Here is a 23,237-nt window from a genome sequence, read left to right on the forward strand (position 1 = left end):
GTACCTGGGAAAAAAAGATTATTTAAAGAAGGCTAAGATAGAAGATGAACTTTGGGGACCTTTCAAGGTTGTATTATAGTTTATTGTGATGTGATCCACCTGGAAAAATTACAGCTTTCCTTTTCGTATTTGATGGGTATGAAGATGGGTACTTTAAGATGAAAGGAAATAGATTTATGCTTGTCTTTCTGGTAGGTATCTTTTGGAAAGCTATGGGTATCATCTGGGAAGGGGTGAACGTAGGTTGTCATGGAAGTCACATCTTCTTAGTTGTGTCCCTCCCCCGCCCTGCCCCCCGTGCGTATGCAAAGGTTGGGGAGCACAGAGAACCTAAATTAGTGACTGGGGAAAATGGCATTCATAGAGGACTGAGCTTTATTATAGTTCTTACTTTTTTTTTCCTACAAAAAGAACCAAGATAGGAACAATTTTGGAACTCGAATGCCCAGAGGTTTGGGGTATCTAAGAGGCACTCAAATAAATTTCTTGAAAGGATGAATTATGTGAGAGGGAATTTTTTGAAAGAATTCCAACTAAAGTAACTGGCCAGAAGTTGGAAGGGAGAGTAGATAGAGGGGGTGAAATAGTAAAAATGCATGGGCATGACAAAGATATTTCTGAGGTGGAAGTCACCATCTGTAGAAGATAAAAGACAGAGGAAGTCGGCACATGCATGATATCTGCTTCTTGTCCCAGACCCTCCTTCTCAGTTGCCTCGCGGTGGTAATAGTCACCAGTTTGTTCCCCACAGTTGCACAAGAGTGATTTTCTAACACAAACGTGTCATGTAATTCCCCTGTATAAACATACATAGGGTTCCCATCAGCATAAAGGATAAGAGCTCAGCCTTCTGGTCTACCAGGAGACTACATTTCTCTCCATCTCACCCCCAGCCTGCTCCAGCTGTGCCAAAATAGGCCCTCAGCATCCCCAGCTCAGCACGCTGCGCCGTGCCCTGCACACGCTCACTCCCGCCTCTGGTACAGCGGCTGCATCCTTCACTCTCCTCATCACCACCGGACACATTTATCTTTGTCCTCATACTTCTTAACTGACTGTAGTACCTTAAATGAAAGAAGTGTCCAAATATTCACTGAGGTATTTGAAATCTAATGTGAAATGCTCTTAAAATCAACAAAGTTTACTTAGAATTGTAATATTGTCATGCCTTCTTACATTTTAAATTCATTTAACAGAAATTTATTGAATGCCTGCTCTGTCCAAGGCACTGTGCTTGGCTTGATCTGAATGATCCTGGATTTGACAAATGTTCCCTGAGGACTGGACTTAAATGGATGTTTGTAAGAAAATAAAGCTGAAATAAAACTTATTTACCCCTGCTTTCTAGAACAATAGGACAGAATTATAGCAGTTTAGAAAGAATTGGCTAGCCCACAAAGTAGCCATGAGCTTTTACAGGAGTTGTCTTTATGAATATGTTCAGAACTAATTCTGGCAATAGAAAAATCCATCCTATAAATTATAGACAAGTAACAATTCATAGTTTATGCAAAATGTGGTCGTTTCTATAGATTATGATGACCAATAATATTTTAGCAGTATTTACATTCCCTTGTTTTCTTCTTTGACCATAAATGTGGTCCAGTTGTTGGAAGAATTTTCTAGTAGCATATTTTAAGAATGACTTGTTGGTTCCTTAAGTAGGTCTGATATAAGATCCAAAGAAAATCATTGTAAACTTGAATAAGATGTTGTGTTGTGTTGATCGATACCTATAATTCCTTTTATATAGATCTTAAATGCATGTCTTAACCCTCACTTAATGTATAATTATTTTTCTGTGGTAACTGCTATGTTTTGGGCAAAATTAATAGGGAGAGTCTTAGAAATTTCATGGTTAAGTATATTTGGTCTCATTAAATTCTGTGTTTGTTTTGCAATTATTTAGCAACATATATGAATAAAATCACAACTCTTTGAATACCCTGAGCAATTCCTTGGATCCTGATGTTGTAAATGGATATTCATTCATTCAGCAAACAAGTACTGGGTGTCTGTTGTGAGCTCTGCATTATTCCAGGCACTGAGAATGTAGGAATGGGCGGTTCACGTTTCCTTCTGTCATGGAGCTCCTATTCTAGTGGGTGAGACAGACGGTGTACCAGCACACACATTCAGAGAGTGAAGACAGTGACTTGAAAGGACCCTGGTACCAATTCCAGTCGGGGGGGGCTCCCCACTCCACCAGCAGTTCTCTGACGCCAGCTGAGTGTCCTACAATTCATCCCAATTCCAACACCATCTACCTGGAAAGCATCAGATCCCATGGGTTAAGGGCTCAGTCCACAGGAGTGCCCTCACCCCACCCTGCCCCTGACCACAGATGCCACTCGCAAGCCCAGATTGTCACCTGTGTTCTGAAAGACTGGTGATAGATTGGAGGCTCGCACCACCCCGTCCTTGGGTTCAGTTACTTTGCTAGAGCGGCTTACGGGGAGAAACAGTTTACTTACTAGTGTGCCAGTGTATTATAAAAGAACACAAGTCAGGAAGAGCCAGGTGGAAGAGATGCATAGGGCAAGGAATAGGGAGAGGGCACGGAGCTTCCATGCCCTCCCAAGGTGCACCGCCCTCCCCAATCTCCACGTATTCAGCAACCTTGGAAGCTCTCTGAACCCCATCCTTTGGCTTTTTATGGAGGCTTCATTACCTAAGCATGCTTGGTTAAATCATGGGCCATTGAAGATTGATTCAACCTCCAGCCACTCTCCTCTCCCCGGCGGAGGTCAGGGGGCGGGGCTGAAAGTTCCAACCCTGTAACCACGTGGTTGGTTCTCCTGGCTATGAGTCCCCATCCTTAGGTGCAGGTCCAAAAGTCACCTCACTGATGTAACAAAGATACCTTGATCTCTCTCACCACTTAGGAAATTCCAAGGGTTTTAGGAGCTCTGTGCCAGACATGGGGATGAAGACCAAACATGTATTTCTTATTATAAACCATGGTATCCAGTAACATGAGAGAGAGTGCGCTGTGGTTTTAGGACAGCATTAGATCGGGTGCCTGGGCAGGGCTTCCCGACGAGGCCCTGTTTAAATGGAGGCCCAGAGGAGGAGAAGCAGCCCGTCCTGCAGAGATCTGCGTGAGGAACATCCCAGGCAGGGGCTCAACACAGGCAAAGGCTTTGAGTGGGGAAAAAGCTTGGTGAGTTCAAAGAACAGAGGAGGTTGTGAGCATGCTGTAGGGAGGAGCGGGAGAGGGGTCGGGGGATGGTCCCGGAGGTGGGCAGACAGGCTCAGGCCAGCGCAGACCTGGCAAGGAGTTCCGATCTCCTAGGCGCAGTCGGCAGTCACTGTAGGATTTCATGCAGGGAAGCGGCGTGTTTTACGCTTTTCTAAGAAGACTGCTCTGTGGAGAAGGGAGTGTTGGGTAGGAGAGAGGGCTGGGAGGCATCGAGCCATTGTCATGGGCCAGGTGAGGGGGGACAGTGGCCTGGGGTAGGGGTCGCGTGGCAGATGGAGTGGAGGGAAGAGACCCAGGAAGCATGTGGGTGTAGAGGAGACAGGATGGCCGGTGGGGTGGGATGGGAGTGAGAGGTAATTTATCTTAGTGCAGTATAAAAACAAGAGGACGTGGAGATGGTCACTTAGAGCATCCGAATTCCATTTGGTTCTCTCTTCTGAGTTAAATGTTATTCCGAGTATTCAGTATTATAGTGAAACTGAGCTTTTTCAATACCAATGCGTTTCAGAGACACTTAAAGCTTACTTGCCTCTTACAGTTGGCTGCAATGACTGAAAACAAATTAACTTAGAAGATCACTAAACGTTTGATATTTGTTAGTTAAACTAAACAAAGAATTTCAGCTAAAAGCAAAAGGACAAGCATGCCCTCAACTCGTTAATTTTGCTAATAGTCTTTCCTTTTTTCAGAAAGCTCAAGTTCCCTATAACCTATACAAAATTAGAAAATAGACCTGCATTATTTTTTTAAAATCCTATTTAGTATTTTTGTATCTTTAGTCTTCTGAGAAGTCCATAAGTATGATAGGCAAATTCTAGAAGATGTTACCCTCCCAAATGATGCACAGGTCCAAAGGTACTGGAACGTGCTTTGATCTCCCCCCACCCCCACCGCCCTTGTTAGCTGACCCCATTGTCTTTTTCATCTGACTTATAAAATTATTCCAGGGACTTCCCTGGAGGTCCAGTGGTTAAGATGCCGTGCTTCCCAGCCGCATAGCACAGGGAGATCAGCTCGTTGCTTTGTGACCACCTAGAGGGGTGGGATAGGGAGGGTGGGAGGGAGGGAGACGCAAGAGGGAGGAGATATGGGAATATATGTATATGTATAGCTGATTCACTTTGTTATACAGCAGAAACTAACACACCATTGTAAAGCAATTATATTCCAATAAAGATGTTTTTTAAAAAAAAAAAGATGCCCTGCTTCCACTGCAGGGGGCATGGGTTCCATCCCTGGTTGGGGAACTAAGGTCCCACATGCCGCGTGGCGTGGCCAAAAAATCCCGGGTGACTTTGAAGTCCACGTAACCAACCTAGCAACTCTTAAGAAACCTGCCTCACTGCGGCTCATCCTCTCCTGCAGAAGGTGGAGGGACAGAGAAGGATCCACAGGAGAGATCTTTAGAGCGGCTATGGCTGAGCCACGCGGCCACCATGGGGAGGGGAGATTTGAACATGAGTAGCTCCAAACACACCCCTCTACTGCATCTCACCACCACCGTTAGTTCATCCTTTACACAGAAGCCTTTAGAATACGGTTGTGTTTGAATGAAGGGTACAACAGTTTTTCAAAGATTTAAATACACTCTTCTAGGCAGTAGCAAGCTTGCCTACTGAGATGATCACAATCCATATAATTCTGTCAGTTTTGAGTCACCAACATGAACTGAGCTTCACCAGCCAGTGAGTGAAACTCACATCCTCAGCAACAGCCCAAAATTCCGTGTTCCAGCTTCTGCCCTCTGCTACCCCCAACAAATATTTGCAAGCATCTCTCAGAGGTCTATCTCTTTATGAGACTTACATCCCACAGGCCCCGGCAGTCCGTGGGTTCTAAGTTAGGTCAGTTCCTGGTTTCTGCTGTTCTGGATTTGTGTATATCCCCCCTCTCTCTGGCTGTTGAGGAAGTGTCTCCCTCTTGTCATACCCATCGTACGGAGAAGGGAGCCACAGCAGAGCTGATTGGAGCCCCGAGGGATGCAGGAAAGAGGGGAGCGTTGGACTGAGCTGGGCTTGGGGCTGAGGGGGGTCAGGCTTCAACCTTTGACACTGGGGTCCTGCAGCCCCGTCTGGTGCACCTGTTAGACTTCCCCCCTCACCTGTCGGTTTTCATTCCCAGGTGCTGTTGCCTGGTTTTATCCATCAAGCCATTTCCCATCCATTCCATCAAAGCAGGGTTCACGTTCTTTCCCAAAGGGCCTCAGGATTCCCCCATCAGACTAGGAGTTGTGGCTGGAGGCAGCAGGCTGGTCCGCCCCAGGGCACCCAGACACCTGCCTGGAGGGTGTTGCTTAATGCCACAGGTCGGCCCAAGTCCGGTTCTGGTTAGTCACGGTGATTTATAACAAGAGTGAAATCACACTTGGAAACAAGAGGAGAGATTATGTAAATCCATGTGGGAAAGAAGCTTAGAAGCTCACAGATTTTCTACTCTGCTGATGGTTTCACCCCCTTCCTGAATGGCCTTTCTCAAGTGAAACCTTACAGAACCCCAAGGAGGAAACAGGTAGCACCCAGATGTCAGGAGCAGATTTCCCTGCCCTCCCACCCCTCTCTCTGCTGGGGGCACCCCTCCCTGCCCCCAGAAGCCTCTCTGGGGAATGCTAGGGATCCTTCCTTGGAACATGACTTGAAAATCACCACACCGTGACGCCAAGATCGCAGAAAGGAAGGCAGTTATGTGCATTGAATGTTGCCGTCCGTCTCCCCAAGAGCCATGTCTGCCCCTGGCTTCTGGGTCTGCAGCCTCCCCCCACCCGCATTGGCTCTTTCAGATGCAAATGTGTGCAGGATGCCAGAGCCCCTCCTGGGTGGTAAGATCGTCCTCCACGTGGCCACCGGAGTCCTCTTCTTGAAATTCATATCTGACCTTGTCATTCCTTAAATTCCTTCTCTGGCGCACCATCCTTCATAGAATGAAGGCCTTGGGCACTCAGCTCTTTGCTAATAAGAGTCGCTATATACCTGCCCCCCTTCTCTGCTGCTCCCCAGAAAATACCCCTGTGCCCCACAGCCACCCGGCACACTCCCACTTCCGCACCGGATTCAGGCTGCACGACCTTGGTAAAACCTCCTCTCACTTCCTGGTTCTAAGCTCCATCCTCACCTCCAGGTGGTGTACATCCCTCTACCCGCTCTGCCCCAGAGTTTATTTTTCAGCCTTCTCTGGTGCATGATGAACGTTAGTCTGTCTCCTCCGCTTAAATGGAAACTCCTTGAGGGCAGAGATGTTGGTGGGAGGGGGCTTATTCACTTTGCCAAGTGACTCCCAAGCCCCCAGCAGATGCCTGGGGCAAAGGGCACCCAGCGTTTGAATGAATGAATCCTCAAGTTCCCACAAGTGTTATTTGTCGAGATATGAATGACAGTTATTAAACAAATCAGCTCCGAGTTAATAAGAGCAGAGATCATTTGAAGAGGCTCCGTTGTTGCAAGCCTTTCAGTAGCAAGTCTATTTAAACGAGATCTCAGGGGTTTTTTTGTTTTTTGTTTTATTTGGCTGTGTTGGGTCTTCGTTTCTGTGCGAGGGCTTTCTCCAGTTGCGGCAAGCGGGGGCCATTCTTCATCACGGTGCGCGGGCCTCTCACTATCGCGGCCTCTCTTGTTGCGGAGCACAGGCTCCAGACGCGCAGGCTCAGTAGTTGTGGCTCACGGGCCCAGTTGCTCCGCGGCACGTGGGATCTTCCCAGACCGGGGCTCGAACCCGTGTCCCCTGCATTGGCAGGCAGATTCTCAACCACTGCGCCATCAAGGAAGCCCGAGGTCTCAGGTTTTAAACGCAGGTCTTCTTCGTGGAAGCAATTGAAGCTTCCGCCGTTCTGTGCACGTCTTTCCACCTGAGTGGACGTGGCTGTAACGCACCTCAGTGTTGAGGGTTGATTGTATTCATTGCACAAGGAACAGGTGAGAGTCACGGGAGGGGCGCGTGTGTGTGGAGGTGTGTGTGTGACAAGTGGCTGGGTCTTAATGAACCACTTACTTGAAAATTGTCTTTCTACAGGTGATGTGTCACCAATCAGTATGTCTCCCATCAGTCAATCTCAGTTTATCCCACTCGGGGAAATCCTTTGCTTGGCCATCTCCGCAATGAACTCGGCAAGAAAACCTGTCACCCAAGAAGCACTGATGGAGCACCTGACCACCTGTTTCCCAGGTAACGGGAAAAGAATGAGGCACTTCCCAAATGGATGTGTGCTCTAGCTGCCCTGGGACTTCCTATGGACAGTTCATCCCATGTTTAAGTTCAATAGGAAAAGAAAAATCTTTGACAAAACTGACCAGTAACTTTTCTTAGTTCTGTAATTAAAAACCAAGGCACTAGTGTCACTTCAAAAATAATTTGCCTTCTTCAGCTGTAATAGTTTTTAATTGGCACTGAGGGAAAGAAATTAAATCAGAATCCTTGAAGAATTCTGTGAAAAACTACCATAATTCCATTTAACCTTTACAACACAACCTTCTTAAAGTCCGTGAACATCTTCATTCATGGGACTGGGTCAGAAACAACTGAAAATTTGAGTCCTAAGGGATTCAGCTACAAAGAGAGTAATGTCAAAAATAAACATTATCTTGCATGCTAGTGTCACGGCCTGATGAGTTTTAAGAGTATGCTATTTGATAAATTAAACTGACCTTATTTTAAAAGAAAAAAATTAAATAAAATGGTTCTTTTTCCTTTTAAAATTTTTTTAATTTTTAAATTTTTTTATTGGAGTATAGTTAATTTACAATGTTGTGTTAGTTTCAAGTGTACAGCAAAGTGATTCTATATATATATATATATATATATATATATATATATATATATATATATATATATATTCTTTTTCAGATTATTTTCCATTATAGGTTATTATCCTATATTGAGTGTAGTTCCCTGTGCTATACAGCAGGTCACTGTTGTTTACCTATTTTGTATATTGTAGTGTGTACATGTTAATCCCAAACTCATAATTTATCTCTGCCACCACCCCCCCCACCGCTGCTATCCCCTTTAGTAACCATAAGTTTGTTTTCTGTCTTTGAGTCTGTTTCTGTTTTGTAAATAAGTTCATTTGTATCCTTTGTTTCGATTCCACATATAAGTAATATTGATATACATGTATCTGTCTTTCTCTGTCTGACTTATTTCAGTTAGTATGATAATTTCTAGGTCCATCCATGTTGCTGCAAATGGCATTATTTCATTCTTTTTAACAGCTGAGTAATATTCTATTGGGGGGAGAAAATACACACACACACACACACACACACACACACACACACACACACACACACACACACCCCTACCTCACATCTTATTTATCCATTCATCTGTTGATGGACACTTAGGTTGTTTTCACATCTTGGCTATTGTAAATAGTGCTGCTGTGGCCACTGGGGTGCATGTATCTTTTCAAGTTAGAATTTTCTCCAGATATATGCCCAGGAGTGGGATTGCAGGATCATCTTTTTCTCTTAAGTATTATAAAAAGAAGATAATAGCCCAGCCGCTGTATGAGTAGTGTCTGATGCGTCCAGTGCTAGAAAATGTTAGGAGTGGTGATAAGCCGAGGAATTCTCATGTCCTGTCTCAAGAGAAGCAGCCCACTACTCAGCTCCAGTGCATTGTATCCGCCCCCCCAAAAAATATAGAACCCTGCCAGAGTTGCCAAATCTTCTAATGTTTTATAAGACAATCTGGAAATACAGTTTTATGTGAAATCTATAAATTTCCTTAAATAATGGCAATTTGCATGTATGTGTGTATTTTAACATGTGTATGCTGACGACATACAAGTCGAATAAAACACATTATTGGGCCATCAGCTTGCCAACTTGGCCTGATCTCAACCCATACCTAGCTTGAAACAGAGCTTACGTTAAAAATGAGCGACAAACACTTGACATATTTTTCACTCGACCTAGAAGAGACGTTAAACCTCAGTAAAATGAGCTGTTGGCTGTATTTGTTAGCTTTTGCTACACAAATGCTGGGTAACAGTCACAGAACATCAGTGGCGTATGACAATGAACATTTATTTAGCTCGTGGGTCTGTGGGTTCTCCACGAGTCAGCTGGTCCAGGCTGGACCTTGCCAGGTGACTGTTCCACCTGTACTCCGTCCTCTTTGGAGAAGGGAACCTATTCTGCTCGTTGGGGTGGCAGAGACCCAAGAGAGCAAGTCCAGGGGCTCTGGGGCTCTTCAGACCTCTGGTCATGCCACGCCCACTAACATTTCATTGACCAAAGCAAACCTGGCCAAACTCAAAGTCAAGGTGTAGGGAAATGCAGCCCACCCATGGGGAGGTGGCAGAGGGACTACTTTTAAATAGTCAACCACCGTGTTGAGTCTCCCCACTTTTCCTCTTGCCCCAAAGGAACTTTATATTTCTCTCCCAGTGATTTTTTTCCTCCTTTTGGGGTTTTCTAATTATGACTTTTGAACAACACGGGTTAGAACTGTGCAAGTCCATTTATCCATGAATTTTTTTCAGTAAATATAGTATCTGTATTTTCCTTTCATAGGTCTTTAAATTAACTAAGGGTAAGGGAATGTTTGTGTTCAATTAGAGATCACAATATGTGGAATCAAAACCAGACTATCTCAGCTTCCTGCCCTTGGGTGAGTCATTTATCAATTCCTCTGTTTTTGAGGCAGAGATAGCAGTACCCGGATTTTTGACCACGAGGGGGGGGTCGGTGCCCCTAACCCCTGCATTGTTCAAGTGTCAACTGTAATATGTTTTGAAATTACATGTACTCTTTAAAAGCTCTGACATGAGTCCACCCCTTCAACCTACTGATTATCTTAAATTTTCTAACATTTTATCATCTCTGAATATTCTTCACTGTCTGTCTTTCTCTGTTAACTTCCAGGCAACTCCTTTTCCGTTCAATAGTAAGATAAGAGAATCCCAGGTGAGATTACTTAAGGGGACAAATGTGTTCATGAACTAATGCTCTTGTGAAGGAAGGCTGTTCTTTTTGGCCTTTTACCTGGGTAGCCTCTTCTGACATCAAACATCCCAGCTGCTTTTAAAATCCCTCTGTTTTTATGTAGGTTCATAAGAGATCCCATAGCTTTTCCAAAGTTGGTTACATATCTCCCATTACGGGGCCATAAAATAGAGAACAGAGGGTTTCCCTGGTGGTGCAGTGGTTAAGAATCTGCCTGCCAATGCAGGGGACACGGGTTCGAGCCCTGGTCTGGGAAGATACCACATGCCGTGGAGCAACTAAGCCCATGCCCCATGACTACTGAGCCTGCGCTCTAGAGCCCATGAGCCACAACTACTGAAGCCTGCAAGCCACAACTACTGAAGCCCACACGCCTAGAGTCTGTGCTCCACAACAAGAGAAGCCACCACAATGAGAGGCCCATGGCACTGCAACGAAAGGCAACCCCCACTCGCTGCAACTAGAGAAAGCCTGCACACAGCAACGAAGACCCAACACAGCCAAAAATAAATAAAATAAAATAAATTAATTTAAAAAAAATAGAGAACAGAAAGAACACAGAGCAAGTATGTAATAGGTAATTGTGGGTCACTGCCAGACAGCTGCTAACAGTATCACTAAGTTGGAATATTTTGTAGAGAAATCCATAGAACAACTCTTTGCTTTATGGTAAGTGACCCTAAATCCCAAGGCCTTGCATTCAGATGGACCAAGAGGAGCTAACTTAACCTTTTTCATATGATGATTTATTGGTCAACCCTAGAAGTTTGCAAGGACACCATACAAACCTGAGTCTAGGGCAGGGCTTGGCAGACTATGGCCTGCAGGCTGTGTGTGGCCCTCCACTTGTTTTTGTAAATAAAGTTTTATTGGAACACAGCCACACCTGTTTGTTTATATATAGTTTTTGGCTCCTTAGGCTACAGTTGCAGAGTTGAATAGTGGCAACTGGGAGATCATATGGCTCATCAAGCCTGAAATAGTTATTACTATCTGGCTCTTTACAGAAAAACTTTGCCAACCACCGGTTTAGGGCAAGGTGGTAATTATTTAAAACTTTGTTCAGCAGTAGCTCTGTATTTTAAACTACTATTTCCCGAAATGAAGTTTTGTTTCTTGCCTGCCTGCCTTCTTTTCTCCTTTTCTTATCTCTCTTCCTCCTTTTTTCTTTTTTTCCTTTGATTTTCTGCTTTTCTTTTGCTATCATTTAAGTTACTTCAGAACAGAACAATTCAGAAAACTTAATACTGTTCAAATTCTGTTTGAAAAATGTATTTCAGTGCAATTCTAAAACTTTGGAGGGATTCAAATATCATTATTTTTTGTTTTTTAAAGGTAACACTATTTACTTTTTATTATTTTACTACTTAAAAATAAAGTTTTGAAGTCTAACTGAATATTATTAAAACATTCAAACTCTTATTTTTAATGCATATGTTATAAATAGAAAGAATAGTCTAGATTTTGACCTCTTCCTGTTTTGGACATCCATATTCTAAAGTAAGTTTTTATTAAAAAGTCTTCTGGTAAAAATGTCTGATATGCTGATACTTAAACCTTTTTATCATCTTTCTATATTGGTTAAATTTTTGAAAACAACTTTTATATACCAGTTCACATTATAGAAATAAGAATATTTTTAAAAGGTTTGAAAAGAATAATTACTGCTTCTCACCTTTCTAAATAGGTCCTCATACTATTATATATGGAATGGATAAACAACAAGGTTCTACTATATGGCACAAGGAACTGTACTCAGTATCCTGTGATAAACCATAATGGAAAAGAATATAAAAAAGAATGTATATATGTATAACTGAATCACTTTACTGTACAGCAGAAAGCAGCACAGCATTGTAAATCAACTATACTTCAATTAAAAATAAATAAATTTTAAAAATAAATAAATAGGTCCTCATCCATCCAGAGTGATCATTTAAATTGGACTACTACTTGTTAAGTTATTACACCTGGATCTTCCCGGGAGGAAAGCTGACCCTCAGGGGAATAGAATTAGACCTATAAGTCTGCTTATGGGCTTGAAGTTGACTTTCGAGTTCCCTGGAGACTAACATTATCTATACTGTGTTCTGTCTCCAGTTCATCCCTTTACATCGCTTCCTACTGAATTCCTCTCAGCCAATGTCCTTCACAAACACGAAGAAATCATCTGAAGAAACCCATTAAGTTTTCAGTCTAAAATGCTTACCATACAGAACATGTGCATATGTGCTCTGTTCCAACGATTGTCATATTTGCAAGATTAAAGTGGTATATAAGTCTAAATAACCTCCCATTGGCATGCAGTATATTGAAATATCTGTTTTTGCTTTGAGAGATGTAAAGGTGTAGGAAAGGGGAGAGGTCAGATTCCAGCCCTGTTTGAGTGTAAAGCTTACCTTTGCTCCTTACGCTATCGAAATCCAAACTCATGATGAACTTTGGGACTAGAATCTGGAAGTGATGGAATATGCAAACCTTGACAATCTCTGTCACAGCCATCCCTTTTTCAGGTGAGCCCTACAGATTTCTAGTGGAATCCTGGGTTTCATAGACAACTGAAGATACCAGTCATTATACTGGGGCTTAATAATAAAATAATAATCATAAATATCAGTGACTTTCAGGTAAAGCTTTGAAAACTCACAGGTAGGGGTATGGAAAATGGATTGGACAGGGAATGTTTCTAGTTTGTTTTTTCAAATTAAACATTATTTGATTGGTACACTTGAAAATCCAAGACATCAAAACTTTAAATGTAAATTCTCTCTGGAAACTCTTTCTTATTCCTTCATTTGGGAACACTCAGAGAGCTTATTCTTACTGGTAAGTAAACATGATTGCATTGTAGTCATGATTCCATATAGTTTTGTGAGTTTTCTAAGATGAGCGCTTGGTTGGCCTCCAATCAGCAAATTCTATAAAACAGTGAAATTTTTGTTTTATCGTAATAGCTATTTTTATGAATAACTCTTCGGCTTTCCTTTTTTATAGCAGCGTAGTAAACCAGTCAATCATGAATTCTTCTAAATGAGCCTTACCATTTTTTGAAAATTTTCTGTGTGACTAGTGCCCCCTGAGGTTGTTCAGCAGAAGCAGAACAGTTAGTAGGGTTACTAGCAGGGGCGTAGAAGCTTCTTTTAAGTTGCTCCTCTTATGTGCAAGCATTTTCTTTATTATGTTGGCTCTCACGAATTGCAGATATATAGCTTGGGTTGTATCACTAATTCAATTGGAACTCATTTTTGTTTTGTACAGAAACAGCCTTAAATTTTTTTAAAAAATTTGTTGTTTTACCAGCCTTAAAAACCAACATACATTTGCATACATTGCTCAAGAGTAGAACCTTAGACAAAAAGGAAATCATGCAGCTCAAAAATTAAAGAATTATATTAAACAATACATCATTCAGAAGCAGTGTTATCTTTTCTGCCTTGATCATAATGGGTGCCCTCTGAAGAGGGTAACAAAAATGGGTATGTAACTTACTCATACATGGACTCTCTCCCCTTGAGAACTGCAGGCCATTTCTAGTGTTTTTGTATTTTACTTTCATAGTTTTGGAAGGATTGGGGGAGCCTAAACTTCTCAGCTTACCCAGCTGTTCTAGGCTGTTACACAATGTTCTTTGAAGGTAATAGGGGTTTCCATGGATCCTGACCCAAAGTTGAGACTACTGATACCTAACATTTATGAGTGCTCACTGTGTCAGGCACTGTTCTTCATACACTAAACTCATTTAAACTCACAACAACCCTCTGAAGGTAGGTACTATTATTGTCCACATTTTGATGACAGTCAGTAGAGGCTCAGAGAGGTTAAGCAAGTTGCCTAAGGTGATACCAGCTGTAGTAGTTCTCTAAAACAGTCATAACAAAGTACAGGTGGCTTGTCTTACAGTTCTGGATGCTACAAGTCCCAAATCCAAGTATCAGCAGAGTTGGTTGGTTTCTTCTGAGGGCTGTGAGGGGAGAATCTGTCCCAGACTCTCCCCTTGGCTAGTAGTTAGCTGCCTTCTACCAGGGTCTCTTCACATTGTCTTTTCTCTGTGATGTCTCTATGTCCAAATTTCCCCATGTCATAGTGGCTTAGGGCTCACTCTGATGACCTCATTTTAACTTGATTATCTCTATAAAGACCACATGTCTAAATAAGGTCACATTCTGGGGTACTGGGGTTTAGGACTTAAACATATGAATGGGGCAGGGCGCGCTTTCAGTCTCCACTGAAATTGCCATTTTTGTGGGTCAGACACGGTTGAATATTGCCAGGATGATTCAACCTGACCTATTTCCAAATGACATCATTCAGGTCAGTCTTAGAAATATTACCACCCTTGATTTGCCTGGCACTGAGGAAGGGAGAATACTAAAGAAATAAAGTAAATGAGCTACAGCCTAGAGAATTTACGGTCTCTTAAGAATGTATGTTCTTAATTATCTCAAAGTAGACAATGCTTAAACGTGCACACAAAACCTTTTGAAAAAAATATCAGTCCCTGTACAAAGGAATATCTGTGATTTTTTTCTGGAATTTCTATTCTAGCAAAGACAGCAGTTTGGGACTCAGTGACCAGATAGATGCAGAGCCTCTAAGCTTTCACTGGTGTATTTATTAGAGCTCTCTGGTTATGAATTTGAGAAACCACCTTCATCCTGCTGGCTTATGCCAACAAGGAGGAAGTTCTCCCCTGAATTTCACCAATCACTTTCAAATTTGAAGGCGATGATTTCAAAATTGGAGAGTACATCCTAAACAATGGTCAAGTCTAGTTGCCCTTTGATATAATTTATAAAATTAAGTTTATTAAGTAAACTTAATCTTAAAATGAGTGTATAGAGTAACCTCAAGTGTACGTGGTAGCCTCTATGTATTTTAGATTTGTTTTTCAATACCAAGATGGCTATTTCAACCCTGTTTCCCTAGTTGCTTTTATTGAAAAAGTCTTTTTTGTAAATTTATATCATACCGAAAACGTTTTTTCTTCATTTAAAAATATTCTGTCTTTGGGGGCGCTTCCCTGGTGGTGCAGTGGTTGAGAATCTGCCTGCTAATGCAGGGGACACGGGTTCGAGCCCTGGTCTGGGAAGATCCCACATGCCGCGGAGCAACTAGGCCCGTGAGCCACAACTACTGAGCCTGCGCGTCTGGAGCCTGTGCTCCGCAACAAGAGAGGCCGCGATAGTGAGAGGCCCACGCACCGCGATGAAGTGTGGCCCCCGCTTGCCGCAACTAGAAAAAGCCCTCGCACAGAAACGAAGACCCAACACAGCCAAAATAAAATAAAATAAAAATACATAAAAACATTCTGTCTTTGGGAATTCCCTGGCAGTCCAGTGGTTAGGACTCAGTGCTTCCACTGCAGGGGGCACGGGTTCGATCTCTGGTTGGGGAACTAAGATCCCACATGCCGGGAGGCCAAAAAAAAAATTCTGTCTTCAACGATTCAGTTCAGTAAAGGTTTTTAACAACAGTAGCCACCTAACCCCATCTATCATCCATGTCTCTCTTCCCAGCCTTGCAAAATTAGTAGGATTCTGTTTTAGTCCATTCGGGCTGCTGTAACAAAATACCAGGGACTGGCTGTCTGAAACAACAGACTTTTATTTCTCACAATTCTGGGGGCGGGGAAGTCCAAGATCAAGGCACCTGCAGACTTGGTGTCCGGTGAGAGCCCCCTTCCTGTTTCGCAGACAGCCATACCCTGGAGTCACAGAGAGAGAGAGAGAGAGAGAGAGAGAGAGAGGGCTTAGTCTCTTCCTCTTCTCATAACGCCACGTCACAGAGGCTGCACGCTCATGACCTCATCCAAACCTCATCTCCTCCCAAACACCCCACGTCCTATTACTGTCACATTGGGGTTCGGGGCTTGAACATGGGGATCGGGTTGCTGGGGGGACCATTCAGTCCAGAGCATACTTGGAAAATTCCGGAATCAACAACACGTCCCCTCTTCATTCTCACGAGTGTGTCCTTTGGGTTTCAGGTGTTCCCACCCCAAGCCAAGAAATTCTCCGGCATACGCTGAACACGCTGGTCCGGGAGCGGAAGATCTACCCGACTCCAGATGGCTACTTCATCGTAACCCCACAGACTTATTTCATAACTCCTTCCCTCATAAGAACTAACAGTAAATGGTACCATTTGGATGAGAGGATACCTGACAGGTCTCAGTGTACCTCTCCCCAGCCCGGGACCATCACGCCCTCTGCCTCAGGCTGCGTCAGGGAAAGAACGTTGCCCAGGAACCACTGCGACTCTTGCCACTGCTGCAGGGAAGATGTGCACGGCGTGCACGCGGCCACCCTGCAGAGGAAGCCCACCAAGGACTGCAAAGACCCGTACTGCCCTCCTTCCCTCTGCCAGGTGCCACCCACTGAAAAGAGCAAAAGTACTGTCAACTTTTCGTATAAGACAGAAACTCTCTCCAAACCTAAAGACGGTGAAAAGCAGTCCAAAAAATTCGGGCTCAAGTTATTCCGGCTCAGTTTTAAAAAAGACAAGACCAAACAGCTAGCCAATTTTTCTGCCCAGTTTCCTCCCGAAGAGTGGCCCCTGCGAGATGAGGACACGCCGACTACTATCCCTCGGGAGGTGGAGATGGAGATCATTAGGCGTATTAACCCGGACTTGACCGTGGAAAATGTCATGAGGCACACTGCACTAATGAAGAAACTTGAAGAAGAGAAAGCGCATAGGAGTAAAGCCGGGTCCTCCGCCCATCACAGCGGAAGAAGTAAAAAGAGTCGGACTCATCGCAAGTCCCACGGAAAGTCTCGGTCGCACAGCAAGACACGAGTGTCCAAAGGAGACCCGTCAGATGGTTCCCATCTGGACATCCCGGCTGAAAGAGAGTATGACTTTTGCGATCCTCTTACCAGGGCTCCCCGGGAAGGCTGCTTCATCATCGAACACAAAGGTGATAACTTCATCATGCATAGCAATGCGAACGTGATTGAGTCTCATTTCCCCATGACTCCAGAATGGGACGTGTCTGGGGAATTGGCCAAAAGGAGAACTGAGATGCCTTTTCCTGAGCCTTCCAGGGGAAGCTCCCACTCAAAAGTGCACCGAAGCCACAGCCATACCCAGGACCGAAGGTCCAGGAATGAGAGATCCAACAAGGCCAAGGAGAGGTCCAGATCCATGGATAACTCCAAAGGTCCTCTGGGTGCTTCTTCTCTGGGGATGCCTGAAGACCTGGCTGAAGGCTGTAGCCAAGATGACCAGACCCCCAGCCAATCCTACATTGACGACAGTACTTTAAGGCCTGCACAGACTGTCAGTCATCAAAGGGCTCACATTTCGTCCACAAGCTACAAAGAGGTGTGTATTCCAGAAATAGTCAGTGGCAGCAAGGAACCTCCCAGTGCTTGCAGCCTCTTGGAGCCAGGCAAACCGCCCGAGGGTTTGCCATCCTTTGGTGAACTCAACTCTTGTCCAACAAAAACAGCTGCAGATGACTATTTCCAGTGTAACACCTCCAGCGAGACGGTGCTCACGGCGCCGTCACCTCTGGGAAAGAACAAAGAGGACCATGACACTCTGACCCTGGTGGAAGGGGTGAAAAAGCTGCCTCTGTCGGACAGGCAGGCCCCACATCCCTCCAGGGAGCCTGTAGGACACAAGGAGGAGTCGCCAAAGGGGCCGGGCGGGGTCCCAGCGGCTTCGGGCGCTGTGGCCGAAGGGATTGCCAATGGACGCCTCATCCAGCATCACAGTGCCGAGCCCAGCAGCCTGGACAAGAGGAAAGAGATATTCAGCAAAGACACACTGTTCAAACCTCTTCACAGCACCTTGTCTGTAAACAGCTATCACAAATCAAGCCTGTCCGTCCTCAAATCTCACCCGAAGACACCTGCGGACACGCTGCCAGGCCGATGTGAGAAACTGGAGCCGTCCCTAGGGACCTCGGCTGCACAAGCCATGCCAGCTTCCCAGCGTCAGCAGGAGTCAGTGGGGAACCAGGAGGCCTCTTTTGACTATTACAACGTCTCTGATGACGATGAGTCTGAGGAAGGGGCAAACAAGAACACAGAGGAGGAGAAAAACAGAGATGACGTGGGCACCATGCAGTGGCTCCTGGAAAGGGAGAAGGAAAGAGACTTGCAGAGGAAATTTGAGAAGAACCTCACCCTGCTTGCCCCAAAGGAAACCGACAGCAGCAGCAGCCAGAGGGCCACCCATTCAGCGCGTCTGGACAGCATGGACAGCAGCAGTATCACGGTGGACAGTGGATTCAACTCCCCACGGTAGGAAGAGGCATCTCTCTGCACACACATACACCTACTGGGGCCTGGGGCTTTATATAGATAATGCGGAAGGTTTCTGATTTCACAGTCTCAGTTCTGTGAATGAGGGTTAAGAGTTGTGTGAGTTGTGTTGTTAACAGCCTGTTTCTGACTTCTTTTTCAGGAATTGAAACAAATGTTTCTGCAGCTGTAGAGATCACCAATCTGGACTGGTGGGTTGGCTCCTTCCCATCCAATCTAAGACCAACATTTCCCAGTATTTTTCCTTCGATGTTTATATTGCCACCATGCTGATAAAGGAAGGGTTTTTTAAAGGTCCTTCAAAAAATTGTAACTTTTTGAGTAGAATGAGTAGTCAGTGTGGAGGTGGGAGGTAGGGGTTGGGAATAACTTGATTGACTCAAGGATGGGGAGTCCTTCTAATGAGAATATAATAGCCAATTTCAAAACCTTTCCAGTGGATCTAGAAGCTTGTTACTATTTTAATCCAGACTTTTTATGCCGCCCTCACCCCTTGCTCTCATACACCTTTCTCTCACCACTCAAAAGTCTGCAGACACATGGAACCTGTTCCTGTTACATAAAGATTAGGGGGCCTGTGCTCCATTAGTTCAAAGCATGTGCCAGCACTTTTCTTTCTCCTCCTGCAGAACTAACACCATTTAGGCATGCTGATCGTGGTGCCTTCTTTTTAGTAGGTGCTGGTAATTCAGCAGAGATTGACAGCTAAGAGTGTACAGTGCCCGATGGCCACGTCCAATGCAGTGAAGTGGTTCAGGGGTTTAGAAAACAAAAGGGAGTCTATGCAACTTTCCTTTTTTCTCCTTAATTCTTCCTTCTCTTCCAAGAGCAACTTGGGACCTGATTCTGCTTCTAAATTCTACTCCAGATTGGTGACTCTGAGATGCAGAAATAACATTGAGAGATTGACATCTCCCATTAGTTGTGATTCCCAACTTTTTACAATATTTATTATTTTAACAAGTCCGAGATATGATTATGTAGTTCATATATTTATTTTAATTATTAAGAATTAAAATTAGTTATGTTGTAATCATTTCACTCTATCTATGGATAACATGGGGACAGAGCATCCCAAAATCAGAATTGGGAATCGTTATTCTGTTTGTCCCTTATTAGGCCTTTGTTGTTTCTTAAAGGGCTAGTTCTTTTTATTATTATTACTAATTTTTTTTTTTTTTATTGTCGTGTAACCTTCTTTTCCAAGTTAACACATGTGCAGAAGTCTAATGTCTAAACAAACCACAGAGATGGCACTCTGGTTAAAGTGGAGACCAGGAGCCCCAGAGCTCCTCTGCCCATCCCTCAAGGACCCTAAGAGACTTCAGGGAGCCATGGCACTCAGTCTGAAAACTACTGGCCTATAAGTGACTTTTCTAAGACGTAATTTTTTCTAAGTATTTTTTAATCCCAAATCGAATCTAAACCAATTATTTTATATATTCTTTTCTCTCTACTTCCCTCTTCTACTCTTGTTTTTCCTCTTGATTTCCTAGTAGGGATACCAGATAAGCATAACTGAAAGTCTGCCATTGATGGTAGAAGTTCAGTACCATCGCTTATGGAAGGTGTGGGTCATTTGCCTGGACGTTATGCTCTGCTGTTTCTTATTATATAGCCTCTCCCTGCCTGATGCTTCTCCGCACCAGTTTCTAGCAATTCATTTGGCCCTGTTGGCCCCTGGACCTCCACGGAGGGAAAACCGCAATACTCCAGAGATAGCTGCTAAGGAGACCTTGAGAGTAGTTTAGTGGGTTCTAACTCAAAACCTTACCACTGCATGATATTGAAAGTTTTTTGTTTGGGAACAAGTAAAAAGAAATGTTGTTCATGTAATCATTGAACCAATCTCTCCACAGAATATATTTTATTATCTCTAAATTTGGAATACAGAATATGGAATTTATGAATGGGATTATTTCTTGAACTAAGCTTATTTGCATTGCTTTAATAATGTACTCAAGGTCAAATGTGTTGCCCTGGTAGAAGAAAAAGGTCTTCCTAAGGAGACAGTCTTCACCCAGGAGCTATGTACCTGCCCACTGTTATTAGGTGGAATTTTCTCTACAGAAATGGGTAGATCACCCATAAATTTCATGCAGTTAGAGAATCTACAGAACAATTCCTAATTTTACCCCTTTCATAATTAATATCCTTTGGTTAGAAGCTGGGTGACAAACTTATTTTCTATATCTATTTTTAAACTACTTTAAAATTTTATTTTATCTTATTTGAAGTATTTCCCTATACTTCAATAAATTCACTAATTTACCTTTCTGATGTATGAGGATGGTCTGCGAAGGAGAATATTTGAGTTACAGGGAGTTTAATTCTCCAGTGTGAGGAGTATTTTAGCCATATAGTATTATCACGCTGACACCTCTCCACCACTGCAAGATACAGGAATCTTAAGAGGGCCGTTTATTCAGATTTTTCAGTAAATAATTGACAAAGCAACTAAGATCTAACCTCCTCCCCACCGCCAAAAAATAAAAGAAAAATCAAAATCAAAACAGATGATATTCATACTCTCAGTCTTCAGTGTTGGCTCAGAGGTCATGTTCAGCCACGTTTCCAAAATTCTTTAGTCCCTCTTGTTGGGAACCGAAGGGCACTGAGAGAAGGAAACAAGGCAGAAATTTAAACTATGCTGTGAGGTCTAATATTACAAATGAAAAATCCTAACATGCAAAGCCTGCTATTCCAAATCTGAGGCCAAAAACCGGTTGATAAACATAATATGAAAACCAGAGGGATTCAGGCTGCCAGGGATGTGTCTGCATAGTGTACTGTGCCGTCCAAGTGTGGGTCCAAGGGCAACGTGTGCAGGAAGAGGAGCAGCAGGGCCTCTTGGTTCAGTTTTTCTGCCTATAAATTCCTGAGATTTTATTTTTAATGTTGTACTCCATTAGTTCTCTTTTAAAAAGTAAGAAATTTTAAATTTGAGGTCTGTCGTTACTGCTAACCTTCCATCTCCATTAACTGTTTCACCATCATATTCACGCCTTCCATATGACTGTCACACATTGTACTCAGTGTCACAGCAATAATGAGATATATCCTTTGGAGGCACTGGAATGCTGTATGTATTTATCACTTAATATGTTGGCTGTGATCAAGGGTGGTCTGAGTACAGATAGCTCCTACCTTAGACCACCTGTTGCGATGATGTGTGTTGATGGTGCCTGGCACAGTGCCTGGCATACAGTAGGGTCTTGATAAATTAAACTCCCGCCTCAAAAGCTGGTTTAAAAGTGGATCCCTGAGACCTCAAAATGCATTTTACCATAGAAAAAAACGGCATTAGTCGTGTATAGATTCCCAAGCCTACCCACAGTGGCTGCTTAACTCATCAGATGCCAGATGTGCCACAGAAATAGCTTATGTTTGTCTAGCTTTTTGGTGTACAGATTCTTCATTATTGCTTATTTCTTCTTCTGAGTCACTCAGTGAGTAGGTATGACACATAACTCGCCCTATTTTAAAGATGAGGAAGTCAAATGCCATAAAAAGTTATTATTGTGATTAAGAATGAAACTGAAGGAGCGTGCCATGACCTCTTTGAGGTTCTACATGTTTATTGCCCTTCTTCCTTCCTCCACCTGACCCTCAGTTGTAGTCCTGGAAAACCTCTGATGAATTTTCTTAGAGGAGGTGTAAAGCAGGTAAGTAGGTAAGTCTAGCACTTTCCATTGCTTTAGTGATCATGTTTTGGAGTATTCTTTAGGCATGCCCAGATTTACGATAAGCCTCATGAGAGAACTTAACTTACTTCTATGAATGTATTAACCTTCCAGAGGTGCCCTCTGCAGTCAGGAAGGGTCCAGCTGTCTTTTTGGTAGTCAGTGAACAAAATTCCTTTTAAACAATTAACTCTTGGCTTTTTGATGAGAAGCAAACTTAAGGCCACAAGGGGGTTAAGATGAAATAACCTGTCAGGAATGGCTACCAAGGTATAATGTTCAGACAAAATTGCTATCAGTTTAGGATGGGAATGAAAGTGAGCTGGTGAGGACGTCCACTATGTAGTTTGACCTTAAATCAGTGATGGGGACCAACATGTAGAATATTTTGTACATCTTGAATCTATCCAGTAGAGCGGATGTTCTGAGCATCATTATGATTTCTTCCACCTCTTTGTAAGCTGATGTTTCTTTTGACCATTTTGAGGACCTTGAACATGAAACCCATTCAGTTCTGATCAATCAGGCCAAGTAATCTTATTTCTGCTATTGCCCTACACATTTGACATGTTAAATGTTATGAACCTCTTGGAACAATAAAATAGCTTCAAGTATTTCTAAATTAGAAAAACTAAAAGTGAAATCGAAATACTAAAGCCTTTAAATCACCTCTGTTCTATAAGAATCCTTTAAAAAATAAAATATTTCTACCAAATCAATGTAAACAGGGAAAATCTAAGATTCCTTATCTGAAAATAGAATGTATTTTTTTACTATAATGTTATATGTTTGAAACAGAGGTATGAAGTGTTTAAAAAGAATTTTCTTCCCATCAGTGTGGCATACTGGCTAGTGGCCTGCTTGAAGTTCACCGCCAAAGTCAAAAATCTGCTAATCAAGAATAAAAACAAAATCATTAGGGTAAAATTATGGAGTTTATTCAGGAGCAGTTCTATCAATGAGTTTCAAGCCTGAAATGAAATCATTACCTATGTATATTTATGAAGACTATTCTTTTTTAAAAATGAACACAATAGCCATCTATCACATCAAATCTTGAAGGTGTTTCCTTGAGTGTGAAAGGCAAGGGAAGACATTTATTTAGCTGTATAAAAACCCTTTATTCAGTATGCTGCTG

General features: G+C 43.1%; 1 protein-coding gene across 2 annotated transcripts in view; it reads left to right on the top strand.

Annotated features, from left to right (window-relative positions):
• Positions 1–23,237, top strand: part of STOX2 (storkhead box 2) — a 215,043-nt gene that overhangs the window by 188,058 nt on the left and 3,748 nt on the right. For both annotated transcript variants that reach the window (XM_068531901.1, XM_068531902.1), the window contains 2 exons: positions 7,205–7,357; positions 16,130–18,395. In XM_068531901.1, coding sequence (XP_068388002.1) covers positions 7,205–7,357; positions 16,130–18,395 — 2,419 coding nt within the window. The remainder of the gene's footprint in view (positions 1–7,204; positions 7,358–16,129; positions 18,396–23,237) is intronic.

The sequence above is a fragment of the Eschrichtius robustus genome, chromosome 21, assembly GCF_028021215.1.
Source record: "Eschrichtius robustus isolate mEscRob2 chromosome 21, mEscRob2.pri, whole genome shotgun sequence".
Taxonomy (NCBI): domain Eukaryota; kingdom Metazoa; phylum Chordata; class Mammalia; order Artiodactyla; family Eschrichtiidae; genus Eschrichtius; species Eschrichtius robustus.